The sequence below is a fragment of the Pinus tabuliformis genome, chromosome X (assembly GCF_031772625.1).
Source record: "Pinus tabuliformis cultivar Carrire ecotype Pingquan chromosome X, CPIR1, whole genome shotgun sequence".
Taxonomy (NCBI): Eukaryota; Viridiplantae; Streptophyta; class Pinopsida; order Pinales; family Pinaceae; genus Pinus; species Pinus tabuliformis.
Genome location: NC_142308.1, coordinates 6,451,796 through 6,477,256, shown reverse-complemented (window position 1 = coordinate 6,477,256; position 25,461 = coordinate 6,451,796). Strand labels below are relative to the sequence as shown.

Sequence of the window (25,461 nt, the reverse complement as noted above, 5' to 3'; positions counted from 1 at the left end):
CATAAAATCTTATAAAATATTTTTTTATAACAAAAATATATGAATATGCCTAAACCTAGCCTTCTTTTATAAAAACATGGTATGATTTACATTTATATTTTCATATATTGTGATTTACAAAATATTACCATGTTTAAAATATTACATTTAACTTTCTTAAAAAAATATTAATTATAACTTCCCAAAATATTCATATCCACTTGAACACTGTATTCTCTTCCATTAAATTAGGCATAAACATCTTCATGAAATTAGATGTAAAAACACAATTGGTCTCCAAATAAAGAGAAGCCATCACCAAAACGGCGATTCAGGAGCATTAAGATGAAATCTCATGAATCAATAATATTATTAAATCCCCAATTACTTAAACCACAATTCACAATTGCCTGTACATTAACCCATTAATAATTCACAATTGGCTGTACATTCTGACCCTTCAACATATGTACATGATATTAAAGATATTAGTGCCATAACTAATTATTGTTTAATACTAGATAACATAATCAGACCACTCACTAATAAAGGAGGTATGGTCCATGGTCTCGCTGGGAGTCTCCGTCAATTTGGTGGGATTGCGTTTGCCGCCAAGTAATCTAGCGGGATTACCAACAGCAGTGGTTCGCGGCGGAACATCGATCATAACAACAGCCCCGGCTCCGATCTTGGCGCCTTCCCCAATTTTGACATTCCCCAAAATCGTAGCCCCCGCACCGATGAGAACACCGTTGCCAATCTTTGGATGACGGTCGCCCCCTTGCTTCCCTGTGCCACCAAGAGTAACGTGGTGCAGGATCGAAACGTTGTCGCCGATGCTCGCCGTCTCGCCGATGACGACCCCGGTGCCGTGGTCAAAGAGAACCCCCTTTCCTATTTTGGCGGCGGGATGGATGTCCATGGCGAAAACCTCGGAGATCCTGCTCTGGATCGCTAGGGCCAGCGGGATTCGACCCTGAGACCACAACCTGTGCGCCACTCGGTGCGCCTGGCAGGCCAGGAAACCCTTGAAATTGAGCAAACAGTGGCAATAGGAGTCGCAGGCGGGGTCCTTTTCTCTCACGGCCCTCATGTCGATTCGAATCGCGTCGCGGATTTCAGGGTCCCGCATAAAGACGTCCACTATCAGATTGTAGAAGAGCAAGCTCGGAAGGATGGAGCTCGATAGCTTATTGCTCAGGTGAAATGCCAGGGCCTGTTCCATTGTTCTGTGAAAAAGAATTGTTGCCTGCAGATAACTTGCCAGGGCCGGCTCTGCATCCGCGTCACGTTTTGCTTCATATCTCAACTGCTGCCATAGCTCATCATTTTCCTCAACCCTGCACCCGTTCTCAGACCCCATTTCCAGAGAATGCCCCTATTCGAGAACCTGGCCTTAAGCAAGCGACACAACAATGTTGTATATCAATTGTTTCGAACAATTGGGCCGTTTCCTCACCTTATAAAGGAATATTGAAAATCCGAATGTTTCCAGGAAATTTCTATTTAGTTCTCTCAGAGGGTTTTATCATTATGTTTCGAAGGAATACTGAATATCCTAATGTTTCCAGGAATTTTCTGTTTTGTTTTTTTAGGCTGTGAAAATTTATTATAAGTTAAGTTGTCAAATCAACCCTGAGGATAGATAGTTATTTTTTGTTGTAATTTATTAATGCAGGTTGATTTATCAAAGTCACTTGGAATAATTTGCTGATGGTCTGTAAATGGGCAAGTTATAGTTATTTTTTGTTGTAATTTGTTAATGCAGATTGCTTTATCAAAGTCACTTGGAATAATTTGCTGATGGTCTGTAAATGGACAAGTTTTCATTCTGCCAGTTGTCTTTGGGTCTTGAACCTTTAACCTATTTTCTTATATAGGAAAAAAGCCGACTCTTAACCAACCAAAAATAATCTTAAAACAAGTTCAAATCAGTCTTATTTTATTATATGATAATTTTTTTTAAGTAATAAAATTTATTATATTTTAATTCTCATGGATAACTATTATTGAGTCAGTTATTTCAAATATGAAGCAATCCATAATTAGGATGACTTTTGTCCTATACTTGCTGTCCAAGATAACAGAAATAGAAGCGTGGCAACATTGACTTCTTGATTTTAGTGATAATTAAAAAGTGATGTATATTGTTTTTATTAATAATGATTATATAATAGCAATAAGCATGATTCATATTTACGTTGTGATAATAATAAATTATTAATTTTTTAAAATATATTTTATTATTATACAGGGTTTGTTTTTTATTTATATTGGCTCTCAATTTACTAATATTTGTTAATTTTATTTTTTTCTTATTAAGCTAGTAGAACTATGACGATTTTGGAGGGCTTTTTTCTTTTCTTTTTCTTCTTTGTCTAATTGATAGCAAATTTGGTCTTAATGAATGTTAATCATCATCATCATTTATATAAATATTATTGTATTTTAATGTATTATTTGTATATTGATTTTAGTGAATGTTAATTATTATTATTATACAATATATTTATAATAATAAATAATTAATTATTTAATATAAATTATATATAAGTTTAATTTAGAAATTAGCAATAATAGAGAAAAAAATTATGTTTCAAATTTAATTTTCCAATAATAATTAAAATTTAAAATGATGATTTAATACATCAAAGTCTACGAGTGCAAGTTTCTGTGATTCATAATGTTTATAATAAATTATTTCAGATAAATCACATTTATGTTTTGTAGATCAACACTTTTCGAACCACAAAAACTGATCTAAGAAAGTAAATAAATATTATATAGATGTAAAGTCATTTATCTCTACAATATTTGTTTACTTTGTTGGACGAATCTTTTCATTCAGCTCTTGATGAACCACATTTTGTGGTACTTATGTCTGCAATATTTATTTACTTTGTTGGATTAGTCTTTTCATCCGGTTCCTAATAATGAACCACATTTTGTGGTACTTATGTTTGCAATATTTATTTACCTTTATTGGATCCTAATGATGAACCACATTTTGTGGCTAAAAAAATGTCGATCTACAAAACATAAATAAGATTTATCTGAAATAGCTCATTATAAACATTTCCAAAATATTTTAAGGAGAAAACTGAAGAAGAAATCACACTTAGTGGTTGACATTGGCCATCCAAATTGTCACAGCCCTATACTTGTGGTAGTCTTTCAACCAACATATAGCGAGTGTGACACCACTACACATTTTCTTTTCACCAATACTAAAGTGTATGGACTACGTCTAACTTCAACACTTAGTCAATTTTCCAATCAAGTATTAATAATGTCGCGAAATAACATTTACTTCAATTATATTCCATCATCATTATGCAGCATAAATCAATAACCATACAAGTATACGCACTTATACTTGGGAGGGGAAACTCCCGTAAAGTTTGCTCGTGTCAATAATAATGCAATCTTTAATAATATACAAATGTACAATTTTACAATTTGCTGCTAAGTCGTGCATCCAACCATCGATCTGCACCCATAGACAATTTTCCAAGTATACCGATTCATTGTGCCCAAGTCGTGCAACTCGTGTTGCCCTTGTCCGAACCAGAAACCCCAAAATAAGTCTCGGCACAAGTCGTACTGTTGTCGTTCGGCGCCCACCACACTTCCTCCACAATCGTGTTGTCCACTGTGCTTTACCCGCGACCTGCACCTAGGAGACACACCCAACACCGCCCAACCATGTAGCTATATTGGATGCCCAACGAGTTGTACACAATCATGCCCATTCACCCAAGTTCATCGCAATGCCAAATTGCCTGCCTGTTGGCGCGAGCGCATGACTCGCACACCCTATCAGTCTGCCCGACCCGACTGCTACTGTCAGCACTACAGACTTCCCCAGTTCCACTCGTTGTAACTCCAACCTGACTCGGCCCCTCTTACCTACAGTTCGTCGCTTATCTCCTCAGCCCGTCTCATTGTTCTATTTTTGCGATTTATCTCCAACCGAGTTAGATGCCTCCAAATGATCCACACCAACTCTAATATATATGCGTTGCTCGCCATGGTGACATGCCCCTTTGGCTCCTCCAAAGGTCGACTTCACCACATTTCTTCACACCGGCCTTCCCCATATATGAGTTGGCCCATCCACATAATATGTCGACCAGTCGTATAAGTTGTCACTCGGTCGACCTACCCATCCACACACTCAACTCCATACTTCGGTTGCACATACTTCTCCAACTCGGTCGTGTTGGTTAACTTAGGTGCACGCCCACCCGAATACCCAACTCAAGTCGCCTGCGCATGCCCCTCACCCAACACACCATCTTGTCACATATCACTCATCACACATCTTGCTAGTCGCACGACTCGTCTCACCAAATGCCCATCGCACATCTCCATCGAACAACTCGGTCACATAAAACCGAAAGTCATGTCAAGTCGTCACAAATAACCAAGCACTCTCCACCTGAGTCGGTCAACATGGGCGCGCCCGCCCGCTACAACTCGGTCACACATTTCCGACTCGAGGACCTGACATCCTCCCCCACTCTAAATAAGGTTGTTGTCCTCGACAACACTATCATCATCAAAACATCGCAAAGTGTCGCTAACTCCAACATCTAATGTCCATGCTGCCCAACTCTACTCTCCATCGCACAAACCTCCATCAAAGGCTCATGACTCCATGAACGGGAAAGTCTCCTCAATCCATGATCATCAACCACATTCATCGCAATCTCCACATGTTGCCCCACTGTGGAAGGTTGGTCCCTCCAACTCAAGCTACATGTTATCACCACAACATATATAGTGTTGACTCACCATGTATTGTCATCATGTGAACTGCTACCATGATACTCTAACCCAACTCAAACACATGTCAATACACTGTTATAGCCCCCAGGACTCGAACTAGTCGAATGATCAGTCCAATTGTCATGCTTAAACCATGAGAATGCACCTCCTCATGCCATCGTCAGTCATTTCTCTAGCATCCTATCACAACACCAACTCGATCAAGAATCCATCCCATCTCTATCAAAGTGTAAAGTAAGCCATGCCCAGGTCCATGAAGTAGTCTTCATCTCATCTGCAACATGTTATCCATGATGCTCGTGTTGATGTGTCGTATATAAATCAGTCGCATATATCCAAGCATCATCATCCATATGTCAGACACTCCTCTCCTAAAATCGGTTAAGAGTTTATCCCATCAATCCAACTGTCAATTTTCCATATTTAGGTCCATGAAGCAACCTTCATCTCATTTGCAATATGCCATCCATCAAAACTGTCAAAGGGGAAAGTTTACACCTGCCTCATCATCTCATCCATGTGCTATCTTTGGTCATAGACCAATCAGCCATCATTTTCATCAAATGTGGTTAAGTTTCATCAACTCAACTCATGCCCAAGTGTTACCACCAAAGCATCATCATCGATGCAACTCCATCAACCGCAAAGTGTCTCGTCTCTATCATATCCATCAAGTCACTCCTCTTGAACCAGATACTCCAAGAACACTATAATATGAAGTCTCTATCAGTTGCAACTGTCTCAAGTCATCATGAGCTCCCATGAACCCTCTCCATCCAAAATCTCGGCAAGAATACATGTCTCGGTCTCAAGTGCCACTGCAGATGCCTCTGCACTCTATGTGGTATGAATACTCTCATAGGCTGCTCACAAACCCAACCAGTCCATGGCCTTGTTGTACAAATGTGCACAACATCCCCATGGGCTCATCTGTAAAGTATCTCCATGTCGCATCAACAAGTCCATCCGCACAACATCCTTGCCTTGGCACTCCTCATTGGATGCCCATAAGTGACATCTCTATAAGTGCTTCTACATAATTTCTACCATGGTCCATCTTTCCAACCCGATGTCCATGACTCTAGATGCCCATGTTGTCTATCTGAGTAGACTCATCACAACTATGGTCATCTCATCCTCATACTCATCCAGGTTTAGTGCCCTCGGTCACTCAAACCACATATCACATCACATCATATCATGTCACAAGTTCCTTCCATCATTGTTGTCTCCCCCACAAAAGGTCCACCAAGACTGTCTCTTGGTCTCAGCCATGAAGAAGTCCACCCAAGTATCATATCATCATAACTCTAGTGTGCCCTTTCTCCAATCTATCCATGAGTCATGCCGGGAACTTAGCCAATTCTCCATATGGCTAAGCATGACTCATACATCGCAAAGCTCATCATGTTCCTCCCTTGTCATGGGCATTTTCACCTTCTGCCATAAGGTCACAAATTGCCCAAGAAGTTATATAACAATCCATGTTCCTTGCCTCAATGCACAACCTCCATGGTAAGGTTGTCCATCGCATCGGAAAACCTCCCTTTCCCTTCCCTGCATATGGCCCATCCTATAAAAGCACCAATCAAACACAAGTAATAACAATTTTTACTTTATCATGAGGCTCCTCCAAGTGAGTGCCTTCATCCATCAATGTCTGCAATATGTACAATCCTGGTCCAACTTGGTCAAGTGTCATCGCACTGAGTTTTTCCTCCATCATTGTCATACCTGCAACATCCTCTTCCTCATATATCATGGCTTCTTCTTCTTCATCGCAATCTGTAGCTACATCCTGCTCCATTACCCAACCAAGTCGAAGAAGCTCTCCTTCAACATTCCCTTCCAAGACTTCAAGTTCATCCCAAATCTATGGGTTCTCTTCTTTCATACACCTCAACCTGTATAAGGTCAACAAGAGCCTCCCATTGCATTCTTCCCAACTTGCCATGTCTTGTCGTTCATATTGGCCCAAGCAAAATGCTTCACCCCTGCTCAACTATGTCGCTAAGTGTTCAAGCTTCAATACCAATAGCAATCTTGTCGTCATATCTCTGCTTCACAATCTTCAATCTACAAAGCCCTGCGAAAAGAGGCCTTTGATACCATCTGTCATGACCCTATACCTATGGTAGTCTTTCAACCAATGTATAGCAGGTGCGGCACCACTATGCTTTTTCTTTTCACCAATACTAAAGTGTTTGGACTACGCCTAACTTCAACGCTTCGTCAATTTTCCAATCAAGTATTAACAATGCAGCGAAATAACATTTACGCCTAACTTATAGCGGGTGCGGCACCATTACACATTTTCTTTTCACCAATACTAAAGTGTATGGACTATGCCTAACTTCAACACTTAGTCAATTTTCCAGTCAAGTATTAACAATGCAGCAAATAACATTTACTTCAATTATATTTCATCATCATTATGCAGCAGAAATCAATAACCATACAAGTATACGCACTTATACTTGGGAGGGGAAACTCCCGAAAAGTCTACTCGTGTCAATAATAATGCAGTATTTAATAATATACAAATGTACAATTTGTTGCTAAGTCGTGTAGCCAACCATTGGCCTACACACTTAGACAATTCACCAAGTATACCGGTTCATTGTGCCCAAGTCATGCAACTTGTGTTGCCCTTGTCCGCGTTGGAAACCCCAAAATAAGTCTCGGCACAAGTCGTGTGTTGTCATTCGGCGCCCACCCAAATCTCCACACTTCCTCTATGACCGTGTCGCACCACTGCGTTGCTCGTTATGATTTACCCGCAGCCTGCACCTCAATGACACACCCAACACTACCCAACCATGTATCTATCTCATCTGCCCAACAAATTGTACACAACCACACCCATTCGCCCAAGTCTGTCGCAATGCCAACTTTCCTGCCTATCGGTGTGGGCGCATGACCTGCACACCCTATTGTTCCGCCCGACTCGACTGCTGCTACCCGCACTGTAGAATTCCTCGATTCTTCTCACTGTAACTCCAACCCGAATCAGCCCTTGTTACCTGTGGTTCGTTTCTTATCTCCTCGGCCCAACTCGTTGTTCTATTTCTGTGATTTATCTCCAACCGAGTTTGATGCCTCCAAATGATCCACATCAACTCCAATATATATGGGTTGCTCGCCATGGTGACACAACCCTTCGACTCCTCCAAAGGTTGGCTTCACCACATGTCTTCATGTCAGCCGACCCCATATATGAGTTGGCCCATCCACATAATATGTCAACCCATTGTATAAGTTGTCACTCGGTCAGCCTACCCATCCGCACGCTCAACTCCATACTTCAGTCGCACATACTTCTCCAACTTGACTGTGTCGGTTAACTCGGGCACACACCCACTTCGGGTGCCCAACTCGAGTCGCCCGATGGGCCCCTCACCCAACACGCCATCTCGTCGCATATCGCCCATCGCACATCTTGCCGGTGGCACGACTCATCTCACCAAACGCCCATCACAGATCTCTGTCATAAGACTCGGTCCCATAAAACCTAAAGTCATGTCAAGTCATCACAAATAACCGAGCGCTCTCCACCAAAGTCGGTCAACACGGGTGCCTGTCGCACATGGGCGTGCCCACTACAACTTGGTTTCACATTGCTGACTCGAGGACCCGACATGAATTATGCCACAAACATTGTTATGCCCCACTTTTTCATGAGGGTTGTCAACTCTCTATCATATTGTTGGTATCAGTGTTTTCATCACAACCAAAAAGCAACTTCAAAAAAGAAAAAGAGCCAAAAATGCTATAAAAAAAAACATTCACAAGTAACAAAATAAGGCAATCTCTTACAATATTGTTGATCCTAAAAATTTATCACGCTTCTCTACCAAGCAGGTTCAAAATACATGAATAACTCATAATTTTTTGTATACAAAGAAAATTTTCCCTCCATTTAAAGTAACAATAATAGTCACCAAAATCCATTTATCTCGTCGCTATAAAGAAGTTGCTTCTATATACCAAAGTTGAGAATAATAAAGTCCTATAGAATAACCAAAGTTATAAGAATAAATTCCTATAGAATATATGTGGTTGAGATGGTAACATGCGTACAAATAAATTACATGTTCTTCTTTCATTGGATAGGAATAAAAGAGACCCTTATTCAGAACCCACCGCATGTATCATTGTAATCTTATGATAGGAAAAAAATCACATCGTTTAAGACCATTTTTTTCTTCAGCAAGGAAAAACGTTGGATATTTCTATGAAGAAAAAGCTACTATATATAATCTCATCAGAGGTTTAATCACTGCTCAGAGTAGTGCAGTTCAGAAACTAAGAGTTATTATAAATAAAATTTTTGACATTATGATGACATGAAGAAGCTAATAATGGCCATGAGCCTTCTTCCAAATGAAATCACCGACATATGTCAAAAAGTATCAAAAATATTTGAGCGTCTTCTGCATATATATATATCCTAAATGAAAGATCAAAATAGATATGACAAAATACTTCCTAGAAATAGACCGCAGAAAGTAAAAATGCTTGATATAGAGAAAGTCAAAAAAGAGGGATCATTCTCTCCTCCAAAATCACAGATTCCACTCTGAAACAAAAGTGAAAAAAACCAAGGGATGCCCAAAGTCTTTTCTTTGACAGTGCATCTGCTACTTCATTTTGTTCCCTGAATACATGTTTGAAGGAGATTGTAATAAAAGATTGAACTAACAATTGAATCCTAGACCATCAATTTTCCAATAAGGGGGGCGAGAAATTTGACATCCCACATACCCATCAATGATATTCTTTGAGTCACCATACGCTGAAATTATGTCTAGTTGATTTTGTTTGGCCATGTATAACAGGCCTCATAGGGCCACAACCTCAGCATGATTACAGCTCAACACTTAATATAATCAGTGCCAAGAAAGATTTTTTCCCCTTTACCGAATGACCACTATAAATTTTGGAATAGCCACTTACTTACCTTCCTGAGACTGTTCCAGATCTGTGATCCCTTTTTGTTATCCGAACCTCCCCTTCTATATTATTTGACCAGGGACATGTGGTTGAGATACTTATTAAAAATAATGCCCTACCAAAACCCTGAGCTAAAACGGACCTTCCATAAACTTTTGGTTCAGAGCGCCCATCCAAAGATTTTCAGATTCAGTAAAATCCAACCCCCAAACTGCTTATCAATGGTGATGGAGTCCAAACAAGCAAGGTGAAATTCGTATTTGCCCTTAGCCCCTTACCATAAGAAATTTGCAATTAATGTTTTAATCTTGATGAAGAACCACATTAGCTGGTTCAAAACTTCGACTAAATAACACTGATGTGATTAATCCAAAAGACATGCTTACTAAATGTCTTAATTTGTTGGATAATCTTCAAGGGAATCATGAAGAGATGCATCCAATAGACCGATATCTGTTGGAAAACAACTTGAGTTTGTGAGGTGGTTTCCTTCGAAAGTTGAGGACTCCACAAAAATAAAGAAATGGTGATTGTCTAAATATGGAGGTTTTGGCTGGAATTTTATGAATTTTTTTTCGTAGTCTAACAAGGCTTCAAATTTGCCTAGAAAACAATACAAATTCGGCAAGATTTTGATAAAATCCATCAGAAATTTTGGCAAACTCTAGTTACAACGATCAAGTGTCAAGATTGTGGGTGCCCTAGAGGATTTTGATGGTGTTGAATTCATTTCCACCATAAAAAACAAGATTCAAGCACTTAGGCTATCAGATTTTTTGAGAAAAATATGGCCAAGTTCCAACGATTTTTTACTTTCTAGGCAAATTTGTCGCCTCAGTAGACAACGCCAATTTTTTTTGGTTAAATGTTGAATTTTATTGTTTAAAATGAATTTTTAATTATATATATGAGTTTAAGAAAAAATTTAAGACACTCAATTTGTGAAAAATTCACAAGTCAAACTTATGATTCCAACCAATTTTTTAAGATTATAAACAAATTAAACCAAAAAATATACCAAAATATCTTAAAACATATAAAAAAATATAAATCATATTTTAGAGAAAATGGTGAGAAACACAATTGTCTTATTATTTATTTATTTAAAAAATATAATTATCTTATTATTTATTTATTTGCATCGATGACGAGGTTTCTGTCATTCATTTGTTTCCGTCTAAAGTTGAGACTTCACGAAAATAAAGAAATCATACTTTGAGGAATAAAGTAAATGGTATGATTGTCTTACTATTATTATTTATTTATTTATTTCTATCGATGACGAGGTTTATTGAGATGGCGTCATTCCCTTTTAGCAGGATTAATAAATATAAATATTAAATATAAATAGCATTGTTAAAGGAAATCTTATTATGATCGTTATTATTTTGGAAGAAGGTGTCAATTACATTAGTTTTAAATTGATTAATTAATTATACAAATTTTAAGTTAAATATAATTGGAAATTGATTCATTAAAAAAAATTGTTGTAAAACATGTATTGATTGATGATTATAGGTTTAAAATTCAATTTGACCTATGAATGAAAATAATGATATCATTTTAGGAATAATATAAATAGAAATATTAGGAATATTTACTATAAATTTAGAAAAGTAATATTAGATATTTTATTATAATATGAAGAATATAACATATAATAGTTTCTTTAGAAAAGTAATATTAGATATTTTATTATAATATGAAGAATATAACATATAGTTTCTTTATAATAGAACAATTATGATAAAAAATTTGTAAAATAAGAAAAACATTAAAGAATAATTTTTTTTAAGAAAATTAATTTTACAATTTTTTTTTTTTGGATTTGGTATATGAAGATGATATATTATCAATGGATACAAGGAATAAATTAGTATAGATTTATCATAAATACGGATCTAACATGAGTCGAGAGGGATTTAATTTATTCACGTGTAAATTTTTTTATGAGCCAATATTATTTAAATGTTTTGTATAGTTATTTAATTTTTTTAATTTTTAGATTTTTTATTTTGGCTCACATGAGCAAAATTTTGATTTTGATGACGGACGGACACCCTTACACATCATACTAGGTTGTAGAATGAGCCTCTCAGTTCAATCATAATAGAACAAAGGTAATATGGTCCTTAGAAAACTATTTTTGCCCAAAACACATCTTTACAATCGTTTGATTCTCGAAAAGCTTTAAATTCAATCAATAAATTTGCTAGAGGCTCACAACAACTTGAGATAAGTTCGGCTCCTTCTTCTTCCATGTCAAAGTATAATATATCAAAACAAATGGGTACTATTAAAGTTGACGCTTCACTGCTTGATATGGCCATTGTTCTTGAGTAACAAATATATATTTTATGGAAGGTAATGCTTCCACTATTGCTAGCTTAACTGAAATGCCAGATGAAGAAGAAATGTACATAAATAAATTAGGTGTAAATAATCCTAGCAATCTATTAAAAAATCCTCTATTTTATGTATTAATAAAAATCATGGATAAAATCGTCCACGGGGTCTTGGATAGACGGTGATCAGGTGCTCTGCTAAGGCACTCCTTGATGTGAAGTCACTGGTTCAATTCCCCACCCCAATCGGGGTGATATATTGGACATGATGAAGATGTAGTCCTGCCAAGCTTACAAAAAAAATCATGGATAAAATCACGGATTGTTGTCTAATCGATGGTTGTTCTAGCCTAAACATAAGATCAAATATTATTCTGGAAGAATTGGGTTTGTCTTGTAATAATGAAAATTGAAAGAGCATGTTATCTTATAATAGGCAACATAAACCTACCATTGGTGAATTTAAGGATGTAACTGTAGTACTATGGGCGCATTAACATGCTATCAAGTAATCACGCCATTATTTTAGGAAGCAATAGACAAACTTCAACCATTAGACATACATTCATGGATGAAACTAATATGTCCCTGCTTAAAGCCAACAAGAATATCATTGTACTGCACAAAGGAAAAATTTCACCTTACATTGAAAGTGTACCTCAACCACACGTGAGTTATGTTGAAGAGGACATTGGTGTATATTTCATATTCTTGAAAAAGGATCATGATCTTGTTCCACCTCCTATTAATCTAGATGATGGCATTTGGCATATTCATTTTGATGGAGCATGTTCTAGTGAAGGTAATGGAGCTGGTATAGTACTTTATTCTCTCAATGAGAAGATACACAATTTTCTTACAAACTTGAGTTTGATTGCACTAACAATATTAGAAAATGTGAATCTCTCTTACTCGAGATAGAGGATGCCTTAAATCTTGGTTGTTACTATCCTTCAATATTTGGAGATTTAAAACTTATACTCAATTTGATAAAAGGATTTTACACCCTCTCTAACAAAATTCTCAAGAGGTATAGTCAAGCAGATTGGCAAATGAATTCTGAATTTTTATCTTTTATTAATTATATTCATTGGGAGTTGAATTAAAAGGTAGATAGGTTTCTTTCTTTCACAGTCAATCATGTAATATCCCAAACTAGATACAACAAATACCAAAACATGCACTAAGCTACAACAAGAAAATACGACCATGCAAGCACAAATTTTACACAAGCAAAAATAGATCAATAAACCATAGAATAACAACAACAAATCTGAGCCATTTTATTAAAATTTCTTTGGAGCTAAGTACAATAGAGTAGAATTATAGAACTTGAGCTTGCTAATGCAAACATGCAATACCCAGGTGAAGATCTAAGCAAAAATCCATCTGAAATGGCTCAATTTGTCCCAATGCACTGCCTAGAAAAATTTCTTCTTGTTGTTGGAGGTGAACTGTCATTTATGCCATTAGATTTGCTCTAAAAGTTCTGCAAAATTAGAGAGAAGATCCTCACACCCCAACCAATAAAACCCATAAATATTTTGAGCTAATTCCAGCTGACCCAGAATGATCTGAATGGGAAAGTTAGTTTTTTGTGCTTAAATCCAATTTAGAATATAAACAAAGTGCTTGAGGGTTTATGAGATAAATTGCAAGTTAACCATGAGTTTTTATGTAAATTTCATTAGAAAATTAACATAAATAAACATTGAACAACATCATGTAACAGATATAAACATCATCATAAACAGTAACACATCATCACATGATGAAGGAGTTCACCCCTCCTAGGCTACGTCTCTTGGTCCAACTTCCAATGGCTTGGCCCTCTTTCATTATGCTCAAATTTGTGAATACATACATTTACAGTGCTCCAATGGCTCTGAAACCTATTCCAATGGCTTCAAAAGACCCAAAAATGTTTGTCTAGCCTCTTCTTGCTCCCAAATTGGACGAAAACTACATTAGTTATGATTTCCTCGAGTTTTCCTGCTAATTGCAACTCAATTTCCCCAAAATCCGGTACCATCCTACAAATTTTCTCCAATTTTTGCTAAATGGTCATCGATTTCGCCAAATTCCGGGTGAATTTGTCGGAGCGCTTAAATGGCCTCTAAGGCCTTAACTCCGAAAAACTAGGTCACGTGGGAGGCCACGTGCCCGGGGGCTAAGGACAACGACGTGCGCCCACCGGTCGGCCCCCCACTCCGCTCCCCGCCACGATCACATCAAATTCCATATGCCCACAGGGCCGGGCTTTAACTCTGCCCTCCAAAATTCTTGTGCGGTTGGATGTTCGTGGTCTTCGTGGTGGTCACATAACTCCGCCAGGGTTAACACGTCAGTTACCGCCAGCGGTTTGGTGGGGCGGTTAGCCTTCGCCCAAGGTCCTCGTGCTGGGTCATATGGTTAACATATATGGGGGGTGGGGGCTATGCCCTGGCCCTTCCCCCAACTATTCGGCAACATGCATTCAAATATAACTTTGCGGTCATAGTTTAATAAGAAATAACTTGGCGCAATGGTAGTTGGTAATAGTAGTTGGTAATGTTTGTTGGACAAAAGTCTATTGTTCAACCCCCGCCAAGTCCACTCGACCCTTAACAAATTTTTGGTGGCCTCCTGTGCTGTCATGTGGCAGCCTCCTATTGGGCCGCGTGGCAGCATGTGGTTGGTTACCATCCAACCAACAAAAACATGCCACCTAGGCCCTATACCCTGTAACACGTGGCGAACACCGATTGGCCAAAGAAAACACAGTAAGCTTTGCCACGTTAGCAATATGGACTACTGACTAGGCTGCCAAATTTTTTGCCAAATTCACCTATTTTGGAAAACAAACAGAACATGTTTCTGGGAGCATACGGAGTCCATTTCGCGTGAAATGAGTTCTGCCAGCTCCAGAACAAGGAGCACTACGCGATATTTCAGGTTCCACAGTAATCCAACAACTTTGAATTTTGACCAAATTTTTGATCACCTGATCACTCCTCCCCACTGGAAGCTTTTGGACCCCAAAATATCATCTTCAGTTGTTCAGTAGATGAGGGTACAATTCCCTCACCTTTCCAATCTCGATCCATTTGGCTTTGGAAGAATTTTTTCCTTTGAGCCCCACTCGAAGGTGGTCCACACTCCCTCGTTTTGAAGACCTTGTTCTTTTGTCAAGAACGGTGTCTTGTTGTAGTTCATTAAGGTATTCAAGAGAGAAATCTTCAATGGAAGGAATTTGAACATTCTCTCCTTGATCTTCAATCAAAGGAGGCTCATACAACCTTAAATTTTCCACATTAAGAACAACATAAATTTGCATATATTAAGGCAAATCCAATCTGAAGGCATTTTCACCAATCTTTTCCAGAATTTTGAATGGACCATATCGAATTGGTTTCAATTTTTTACCTTCTCCTTGGAGCCTCTCTTTGCTAATGTGAAGCCAAACTTCATCACTGGCTTGGAACTTGTGATCTACCCGATGTTTGTCGTACCTTGAATTGTACTTGCCTTTCCTCTTTTCCAGTTGTTCTTGAACTCTTTGGTGTACCAATTGGATTTGTTCAATGAACCTTTTAGCTTTGTCTATGTCACTATGACCATCAATAGCAACATCCTTTTCAAAAATGAAATCCAAAGGAGACTTAGGTAAGTATCCCAAACATGGTGATGTTTGAGTTGAAGAGTGCTTCGCCCGATTGTAAGCATATTGAATGTAGTTCAAATGTTCATCCCAAAACTTAGGATGCTTGTTGCAATACCCATGAAGAAGATGTATCACAATCCTGTTCACCACCTCTGTTTAACCATCTGTTTGTAGATGAAATGTTGTACTCTTTTTCAATTTGGTGTCCATGAATCCCCATAAGCTTGACCAAAATTTCTCAACAAAGCGAGAATCTCGATCACTAACAATAGATGTGGGAAATCAAAAATGCACCCATACATTCTGAAATAATAATTGAGCAGTTTGTTCAATTGTAATTTGTTTTTTACATGGCATCAAAATACACATTTTGCTGAACCTATCCACAACTACATAAAGACAATCATGATTCCTTTTTGACATAGGAAGACCTCCAACGAAATCCATAGTAACACCCTCCCATGGATGAGAAGGTATTGGAAGTGGTGTGTACAATCATAATTTTCTATTGCTAAGCTTACTGAGAGCGTATAATGAACATCCTCTAATAAAACGTGACACACTTTCAAACATTCGAGGCCAATAACAATACCTTTGTAGTTGTGCTACTATCTTACCTACACCGAAATGACCAACAATAAGAGAAGTATGTGTCTCTCTTATGATGTTGACTATTTCACTCTGTGGAATACAAAGCTTACCAAGATGGTACAACAAGTTATCATGAAAATGATAATCCAATTCCTCTACTTGGTTACCTTGACTCAAGTTTGCATAAACATCCTGAAAGTCATTGTCTAATGCATACCACTCAATATAAATTTCATGCAAAACAAAATTATTCTTGAGTAAAGTAGCTACACTACTAATAGGCCTAGAAAGCATATCAACAACCTTGTTATAGATACCTTTCTTATACGTTATTACCAAGTGGAATTGTTGAATAAAACCCATCCATCGAATGTGACTTGATTGCCGCAACTTAGATTGATATTGCAAGTATTGCAATGGCTGGTGATTAGTGTGAATGATTGTTTCCTTACCCATCAAGTAGTGTTTCCACTTTTTCACACTTTTCACCAATGCATACAATTCCTTGTCATATGTAGGATAATTAATCACTGCACCATCAAAAGTTTCTGAATGAAAACAGATGGGCTTACCATGTTGCATGAGGACTGCACCCATGGCATATTCACTAGCATCAGTCTGAATCTCAAATGATTGTCTCAAGTCTGGAAGTGCAAGTATTGGAGCTGAACTGATATTTTCCTTCAATGCATCAAATGCCTTTTGTTGTTTGCCTCCCCATTGAAAAACCTTTTTCACACTAGTCAATGCATGCAAAGGAGCTGCTATAGAAGAAAAATTAGTAATTAATTTCCTCCAATATTGGATTGCTCCCAAAAAACTTCTTACCTCAATAACTGTCTTGGGCCTTGGCCAATTCAAAATATATTCAACCTTGGAGGGATCTATTTTCAAATCACCTCCTCCAGGAATATGACCCAAGTAAACTAAAGAAGTTTTTCCAAACTCACACTTTAACATCTTTAAATACAATTGTTCTTTCCTTAAGACATCAAGTACTTTTCTCACATGCATGACATGTTCATCACGAGATTCACTAAAAATTAAGATGTCATCTACATAGACTATAATAAACTCATCAAGAAATGGACTCAACAGATCATTCATCGCACGCATGAAGGTAGCAGGAGCATTACATAAACCAAAAGGCATAACTAGCCATTCAAACAAACCTTGTTTTGTCTTGAATGTTGTATTCCAAATGTCTCCTTCATCAATTCTAATTTGATGGTAGCCACTCCTTAAGTCCAACTTAGTAAAACACTTTTCATCTTTCAATTGATCAAGTAAATCTTCTATTCTAGGAAGTGGGTAAGAGTTCTTTACCATAATCTTGTTCAATGCACGGAAGTCCACACACATTTGCCATGTTTCGTCCTTCCTTGGCACCAAAGTAATAGGTGACCCACATGGCAAAGAACTTGGCCTGATGATCCCTTTGTCCAACAGCTCTTGAATTTTCTTTTTAATTTTTGCACCTTCCATCACTGACATTCTGTACATGGCAATGTTAGGAAGAGGACAATCTTGCTGCAACTGTATTTCATGTCGGATTCCTCTCTTGGGAGGCAATCCTTTCAATTCCTAAAACATCTCATCATATTGGTTAACAACATCAACCAATTCAAGTTTCAATCTTGAGTCACAGCCTTGAAAAGCTTCATTATCAACATCATTCTTGGGTTTGATCATTAGAAGCACAAAATTATTGCTAGAATTCATTAGTCTTTTCATCTACCCGACATTTACAAGTGAAAGATTTAGTTTCTTACTATGGGATCTTACAATGTATTCTACTCCATTTTTTAACAAATGGTATTTATTTTCATGTCTATGGAAGATAGTTTTTCGGCCTAAGAGATATGGACTACCCAAAACTATACCACATATGTCTAATGGCACAACATCAAGTTCCACTTCATCTATGAAATTTGTAGTAATGGCAAATTCCAGTCTACACTTTCTAGTTACTTGCAATTGTGCATTGTCACACACCCATCCTAATGGATATCACTTATGATGTGGAATGGTTTCCAAGTTTAAACTTTTAACAATGTTTTCAAAGATGAGATTTGCTTGAGAACCACTATCAAAAAGAGTATCAATTTTGCTATGTTTTGAGATTACCCTTATGTGGAAAAGTTCTATCCTCTTCTTTTCATTTGGAGTTTCATTGTGTAAATTTGAAGTACTAGTGCTAGAAATGGAATCCTTACCTTTTATCTCCACATCTGTGATTTTAGTTTCATCACTCGAATCAGATCCCAAATCATGTTGAATGGTTGCAATTGTCTTTTTCTTTCCCTTGTTGTTGAATTTCTTTGGTTTCATCTCAGGATGAAGCTTCCAACAATGAGCTTCATCGTGACCCTCCTTGGAACAATGCTTGCATGTTAGTTTCTCTCCTTCCTTCTTAATGGTTGCATTTTTCTTTCCTTTCCCTTTAAAACTCTTTCCTTTGTCTCCACTTTTGAAAGGCTTCTTGTTGCCCTCTTGTGGAATGTTTTTCACTCTTGATTCAAGATATGTGGCCTGCACACAAACCTCATTTTAAATTTGTAGGATTAAACATAAGGATAGTATGCCTCAAATAGCTGTGTAAACCCCCAATATACTTCAACAAAGTGTCTTGTGACTGCAAATCTACACCTAATATCAAAGACCTTCTTCTAAACTCTTGGGTGTAACTTTGCACACTTTGACCCTTTAGTTGTCTAAAATTTTGCCAATCCATTATGGCTTTTTGCATATATGCTAGAGGGTAAAATTTTCTTTTAATTGCAACAATAAAATCATACCAAGAGATTGAAATCTTACCATGTTTTTTCATCTCATCTTGTGTCTTGGCTTCCCACCATATTAATGTTGCACCCTCCAGTCTCAAGGAAGCTAGCTGAATCTTTGTGTCATCATCTTGAAGGTTTTGAATCCTGTAGTAGACCTCAAGTTGACGAACCCAATTGTCAAGCTTTTCTGCATTCACTTCACCATTATACATTGGCAATTCAAATTTTACATCTAGTTTCAATAAGGGAGTTTTACCATGTCCCTTTGAGGTATGTGCATGAGTTTGAGTAAGGGTTGTAGTAGTGGAAGAGGATGAAGATGAAGGTGAAGATGGTGGCGAGGATGATGCTGGATAATATGATGGTTTATCACCATTTCCATTACCTTCTCCTCCTGAAGAACCTTCTCCTTTTGGAGGCTTGGAGCTTTCACCCTGCAGTCTTGTATTCCTCTCTTCATAGAGTAATTTCACCATCTATGTCATGTCAAACAAAGCCTTTCCAAAAAAATCCTCATCCTATGACATATATGCAGGCTCTCCTTCATGTGACATGCTTGCTAAAGCTTCAACTGCAATTTGAGGTAGAACTAGTGGTGGAGATTGTAACAATCTTGCTCTCTTTATGCTTGTCCCAACTTGAGAACCTGCACCCACAAGATTTCCTTCTCCCCTCTTGAGCTCCAACCTTGTAAGCATTTAAACACTTGCAAAATAATTAAATCCTCCTTCATTATGCTCAAATTTGTGAATACATACATTTACAGTGCTCCAATTTCTTTGAAACCTGATCCAATGGCTTCAGAAGACCCAAAAATGCCTATCTAGCCTCTTCTTGCTCCCAAATTGGACAAAAACTGCATTAGTTATTATTTTCCTGCTAATCGCACCTCAAATTCCCCAAAATACGGCACCATCCTACAAATTTTCCCCAATTTCCGCTAAATGGGCGTTGATTTCGCCAAATTCTGGGTGAATTTGTCGAAGCACTTAAATGGCCTCTAAGGCCTTAACTCCGAAAAACCAGGTCGCATGGGGGGGCCACGTGCCCAGGGGTTAAGTCCAATGACCCAACCCCGCCGGTCGGGCCCCCACTCCGCTCCCCACCACAGTCACATCAAATGCCATATGCCCACGAGGTCGGGCTTTAACTCTTCCCTCCAAAATTCCTGTTCGGTTAGATGTCTGTGGTCTTCGTCGTGGTCACATAACTCCACCGGGTTTAACACGTAGGTTACCGCTAAATGTTTGGTGGAGCGGTTAACCTCTACCCAAGGTGCTCATGCTGGGTTGTATGGTCAACATATATGGGGGTCAGGGCTATGCCCTGGCCCCTTCCCCCAACCATCCGCCAACATGCATTCAAATATAACTTTGCGGCCATAGTTTAATAAGAAATAACTTAGTGCAATGGTAGTTGGTAATGTTTGTTGGACAAAGGTCTGGTGTTCGACCTCCGCCTGGTCCACTCAGCCCTTAACAAATTTTTGGTGGCCTTTGGTTGGGCCACCTGGAAGCATGTGGTTGGCCACCATCCAACCAACAAAAACATGCCACCTAACCACATGTACTCTATGACACATGGCAAACATCGATTGGACAAAGAAAACACAGTAAGCTCTGCCACATCACAGACTGCTGACTAGGTTGTCAAAATTTTTGCCAAATTCGCCTATTTTGGAAAACTAAAAGAATGTGTTTCTAGGAGCATACGGAGTTTGTTTCACGTGAAACGAGTTGCGTCAGATTTAGAAAAATGAGAAATACACGGTCGTTCAAGTTCCACACTGATCCAACAACTTTGAATTTTGAGCAAATTTTGATCACCTGATCACAGAATGCCCAAAATAGTGCGAAAATCCCCGCTAAACCAACAATTCACCCTGCTATAAGAATGAGGATTTAAAGCCTTATATTACCTTTAAATTTTTTGAAATTTTAACTCGAGTCTCCTCTCACAAAACCCAGAAAAATCTCAAGTTGAATCCACCAATCGCTGAAACCAAAAACAACATGTAGCCCTTCATAGTCTACCAGTGAGCTACAAAAATTGAATTGTTGCAATAATGCATAATTTCCCCAAAGGGAACTCCTCCAAATCCCAACAAAATTACTTCCTCAAACTTCCGGTCAAAATTAGCTCCAATACCTGGCAAAACACTACTATTCCACCCCTACAAAATAATCGAAACTCCAACCCACAATAGTTGATCCTCAAATGAGCAACTCAAACTGCCTTTGCACCCAAGGAGTGGCAAATTGAGTGAATATATGCAATAAATCTCTGTGGAAATCCTGAATTGGAATCCCCAAATTACCTCACTGGGAAGACACTTGAAGTTCTCCGAAATGAGGGTGGAATTTCGCTTGGTAATTCCTTGTGTTAAATAACATTGGTTGACTTGGCTAAGCAGCTCAAGCAAACTCCCCAATTGAAATGAAATGCCAAAATAGAATGATCAAAATGAGGCTCTAGCCTTCATTTTACTATTGCTTTCCCTTCCTCATACCATGGTTTTATTTCTCTCACACTATGCTTTGATACCATGGTTTGATTCTTCCCATGGTTCGATTTCCCTTTTTGGTAACCTCAACAACTTATGTTCACTTTAATTTTTCTTCTTTTCCTAATTCCCAACCATTGCCTTTTCTCCAAAATTTATTTAATACATCCATAACTTATTTCTCTTGATTTTATTTATCTATAAACATTTATTATTCACCAAAATTGTAAAATGAAGAATTTTCCCTTAGCAAAATTATTAATTGGGGACATTACAATCCTATCCGCCAAAAATTTCTTGTCCTCAAGCAATGCCTGAACAAGTTCCCTCTCTGAATTCTAATCACCACTATAACCACCAATAATACCGGGGTCCCAAATGTACCACTAAGTCATCCCTGAATTCTAATCACCACTATAAGCACCAATAATACCGGGGTCCCAAATGTACCACTAAGTCATCCCCAATCTCAAGATTGTCCCGACATGAAGGAATCCCTTGATGCCAGGATCCCAAGTCATCCTAATCAATGTGAAGCATGACTTGCTCCACTCGCTACCCAACTAGATATAGGTACCAGAAGCTCTCGACATACTATCAGTAAGTAGAGCATCATGATAATGTAGAACATTGTCCAAACTCCCTTGAAGTTGCCCTACTGAGTAGTCCACTTCATTCACTCCAAGAGTAAACTACTGAAGACACAACACAATCCCTGTGGGGATGAAGTGTCTCCCACATGAAGTCCCCTAGTATCCTCCTACTAACCAACCTGCCATGCTATTGAAGTCCCACACGCTAATAAAAAACCCCTAAAACCAAATGGAAGATATAAATGATCTCCCCCTATAGGAACCATATCGCCCCTAAAAGTAGTTGAACCGTGAAATAATGTGATGCCTAGATCCCATGCTAGCCTTAGAAGGGTGCCACCATGTTGACGCTACACCACTTTGACAATGACATACTTCCCATCATGCACAAATTGTATCCTCCTCTCTTGGAACCTGATGGCGAAAAATCTATGAAGGTCAAGCTCATCCTTCCCTGGCATCTCCATGTTATCAATTTCTAACCATCTACTACCAATCTCAATTTGGAGTAGTAACAATGAAAATCGACCTTGCCATGTGATGAAGGCCCCGATGCTCCCCCATATGTCAAACCAAGAGTGAGTTGAGTCACTCTTTTCCTTGATCCCGCTTGTCACAAAATAGAGTGACCAATCATCCAACTGAATCCCTGCATCCCATAGCCATATCTGTTATAGACATATTTGGGCACTGCAACCCCAATCACATATGTCCATAAACCAAGGGCTTCTAAACCCCTAAAAGTGTTATTTCATACCCTAAAGGAACAAGGTCAGCTGATTACATCATTTCCCAGAAGTTCTCCCTGAAAAAACTGCTCAGAACTGGTCAAAACTGGACCATACAGACTACTCCATGCTGAGGGTGCAATGCATCTCAACTATTACACACGGGGGTGTGATGCATACTGAAAATCCCTTCTGTAGGGTGCGATGAGCGAGAGCAGACAAATGGCAGAAGCAATTTGCTAGGTGGAAACTCAAAGAATCTTCTAGAAACTGCTCATATGACAGTTGCCTCTCTGAATTCACCCAGGGATGAGTAAGAGATCATGAAATCTCCAAGTGGAACCAAGAACTATCAGTCAAATGACACCAATCAAAATCCCAGAAGCTGACTCACTCTCCTACAAACATCTATATATGGATCCCTCATCCTAGAGATCCAAAGGCTGGAATTTTGTAATTTGCAAGGAATTGTTGTTGGTTTCTCTTTGAAGACATTGTTGGGTGATCTTACTTTGTATGAGGTGAAGAGGGCTTTCATGCTGGGAGGATGATGTTGGATCAGACAGCTTGGTTGTAATCCTTTCTTCTACTACTTCTATCAATAAAGCTATTTGAGTTTTCCTCCATATGCTTGTATATCTCTGAATCTTGTATTTGTATATGCATTTATATGGTTAATGTACATCCGATCCTACATTGTTTATGGTTATAGATCTCTATGCTTTGATGGTATTTTGCTGCTTTGACTCTACAGGTGTTCTTTGAAGCGGGACAAGTGAGAAAGGAGTGGCGAAAGTTCTATCAAGGGAGAGAGGAAATGAGCAAGGAGACTAGCGAAAGACAGAGGTTGGTACTCTCTGCTTCTCTCTCATCTATCTCTCATAAAGGAAAACACAAGTAACTTTAGTTTGTTTGTTTCTAAGATAGCTACCCGTCTTAGTGGGACTAGCAGCTCTGAATGGATACCAATTTTCTTAATAACAAAATGGCGACTCCACTGGGGAGAGAATAGTTTGTTTGTTTTGTTACTATTGTTTGCTTTATAAACCACAGACGGAGCCTGAAGTTAAGCCAGCTAGCCTTCGAACTGATTTTGCTATGCAACTGCAAAGTAGATCAACGCTGCTTCAGTCAATCTCCGGGTTGGTTTATGAATTGAACATCTAGCTTGCAAAAATCCTAAGTGCCCTGGTGGTAGCTCAAATAACCTCATTAGATCAGCCCCTATACTTTGTGTTTACTGACTATCATTAGCTCAGCCTAAATCCCTGAACTTAGCTGCAAACTGTGAGTGAAAACCAAGCTCAGTCTCATCCCTAGACCATCGCACTGTCTCTTCTTGGAAATCTGGATGCATCGCACCTCCCATGTGTTGCAGGTGAGATGCATCCCTGTTTCCCTGTGTTACAAGTGTGATGATTGACTAGGACTATTTCTGCCTCTATATTTTGGTTTTTTCTTCATTGTCTCCAGCTTTATTCAGTAGTTTTGTTGTCTATGATCAGTACCTCACGTTGAAGGCATCTTCCTTTGCATTATTCAGCCTCCATCAGAAGGAATTGTGAATGTTTTTTTAATGCATTTTTCATCATTTACAGTTCTCCTTTGCAAACAGTAGCTTAATCGAACTGTCGTCTTTTGATTTGAAAGTGTCGCAAGTGTCGTTTTCAGTCAAGAAAAAGAGTGTCGTAAAGAATTCCTATTTTAGATAGTCGATTACACTTTTTCCATTGTATTTGATTTGAATTAATAGTATTTCAAGTGTCAAAAGCAATTTTAAGTTCGAAATCGCAAAGTGTCGTCTTAGCCTTCCTTTCGTTTTTTGAAGAGAAAATTGTTAGTACTGTCGCTTTGAAAGAAAATAATTCAGATTTGTACTTAGTTTTCTTTTTGTCATTCTCACATTAAGGAAATTGAAAAACAATACATGCATGTGCATTTGCATTTAGACTGCATGCTGAAATTGATTTAGGAAAAGTGCATCTAGTGTGTGCTCTCTGCTCTATGTTGAAAGAATTTCATTTCTCTTTCCTTAGTAGCTAGGATTTTCATTGCAAAAAGAAAGTAAACGACTGTTTATCATCTTAGATTGCATATTTAGGAATTGTATATCTACATCACGCGGTGAACCTTAAAGGCAAACTTCTTAAGAAAGATCAACTATAAAATAAACCTCAATGAACATAAAAACACTTTGGAACCTAATACACAACATTTAGAAGTCTAGGCTAAAGACGTATTCCGGCGTTGTAAAGCCTGGTAACTATCGCTTTCATCGTAGGTTGGGTGATTCCTCCTCTTTGAGATGACAAGTGCCAGTACGGACTTGTGCTCCCACGTACCGTCGAGTATATATTGGGAGACCACAATAGGCTACATCCTTTATCCTTAGGAAGCCGTGTCTGCCGCCCTATCGATCACAATGCACTGAACACAACATTCGGGAAGATTGACTGCGTACCGTAAAAAGTATTCTGCAGTTTTGCGATTGGTTCGGTAATCCCTCTATCTAGATTTCCAGAATAGTCACTTTCGTTCCTTTTCAGACT

General features: G+C 38.3%; 1 protein-coding gene across 1 annotated transcript; it reads right to left on the bottom strand.

Moving 5' to 3' along the window:
• Positions 1–319: 319 nt before the first annotated feature.
• Positions 320–1,547, bottom strand: LOC149138003 (serine acetyltransferase 5-like). Its single transcript, XM_089448833.1, has one exon. The coding sequence runs from the start codon at positions 1,340–1,342 to the stop codon at positions 497–499; it is 846 nt and encodes a 281-aa protein (XP_089304959.1). The 5' UTR covers positions 1,343–1,547; the 3' UTR covers positions 320–496.
• Positions 1,548–25,461: the final 23,914 nt, after the last annotated feature.

Excerpts from the sequence above, each read along its gene's own strand:
- LOC149138003 (XM_089448833.1), bottom strand. The coding sequence starts at position 1,342 with ATGGGGTCTGAGAACGGGTGCAGGGTTGAGGAAAATGATGAGCTATGG.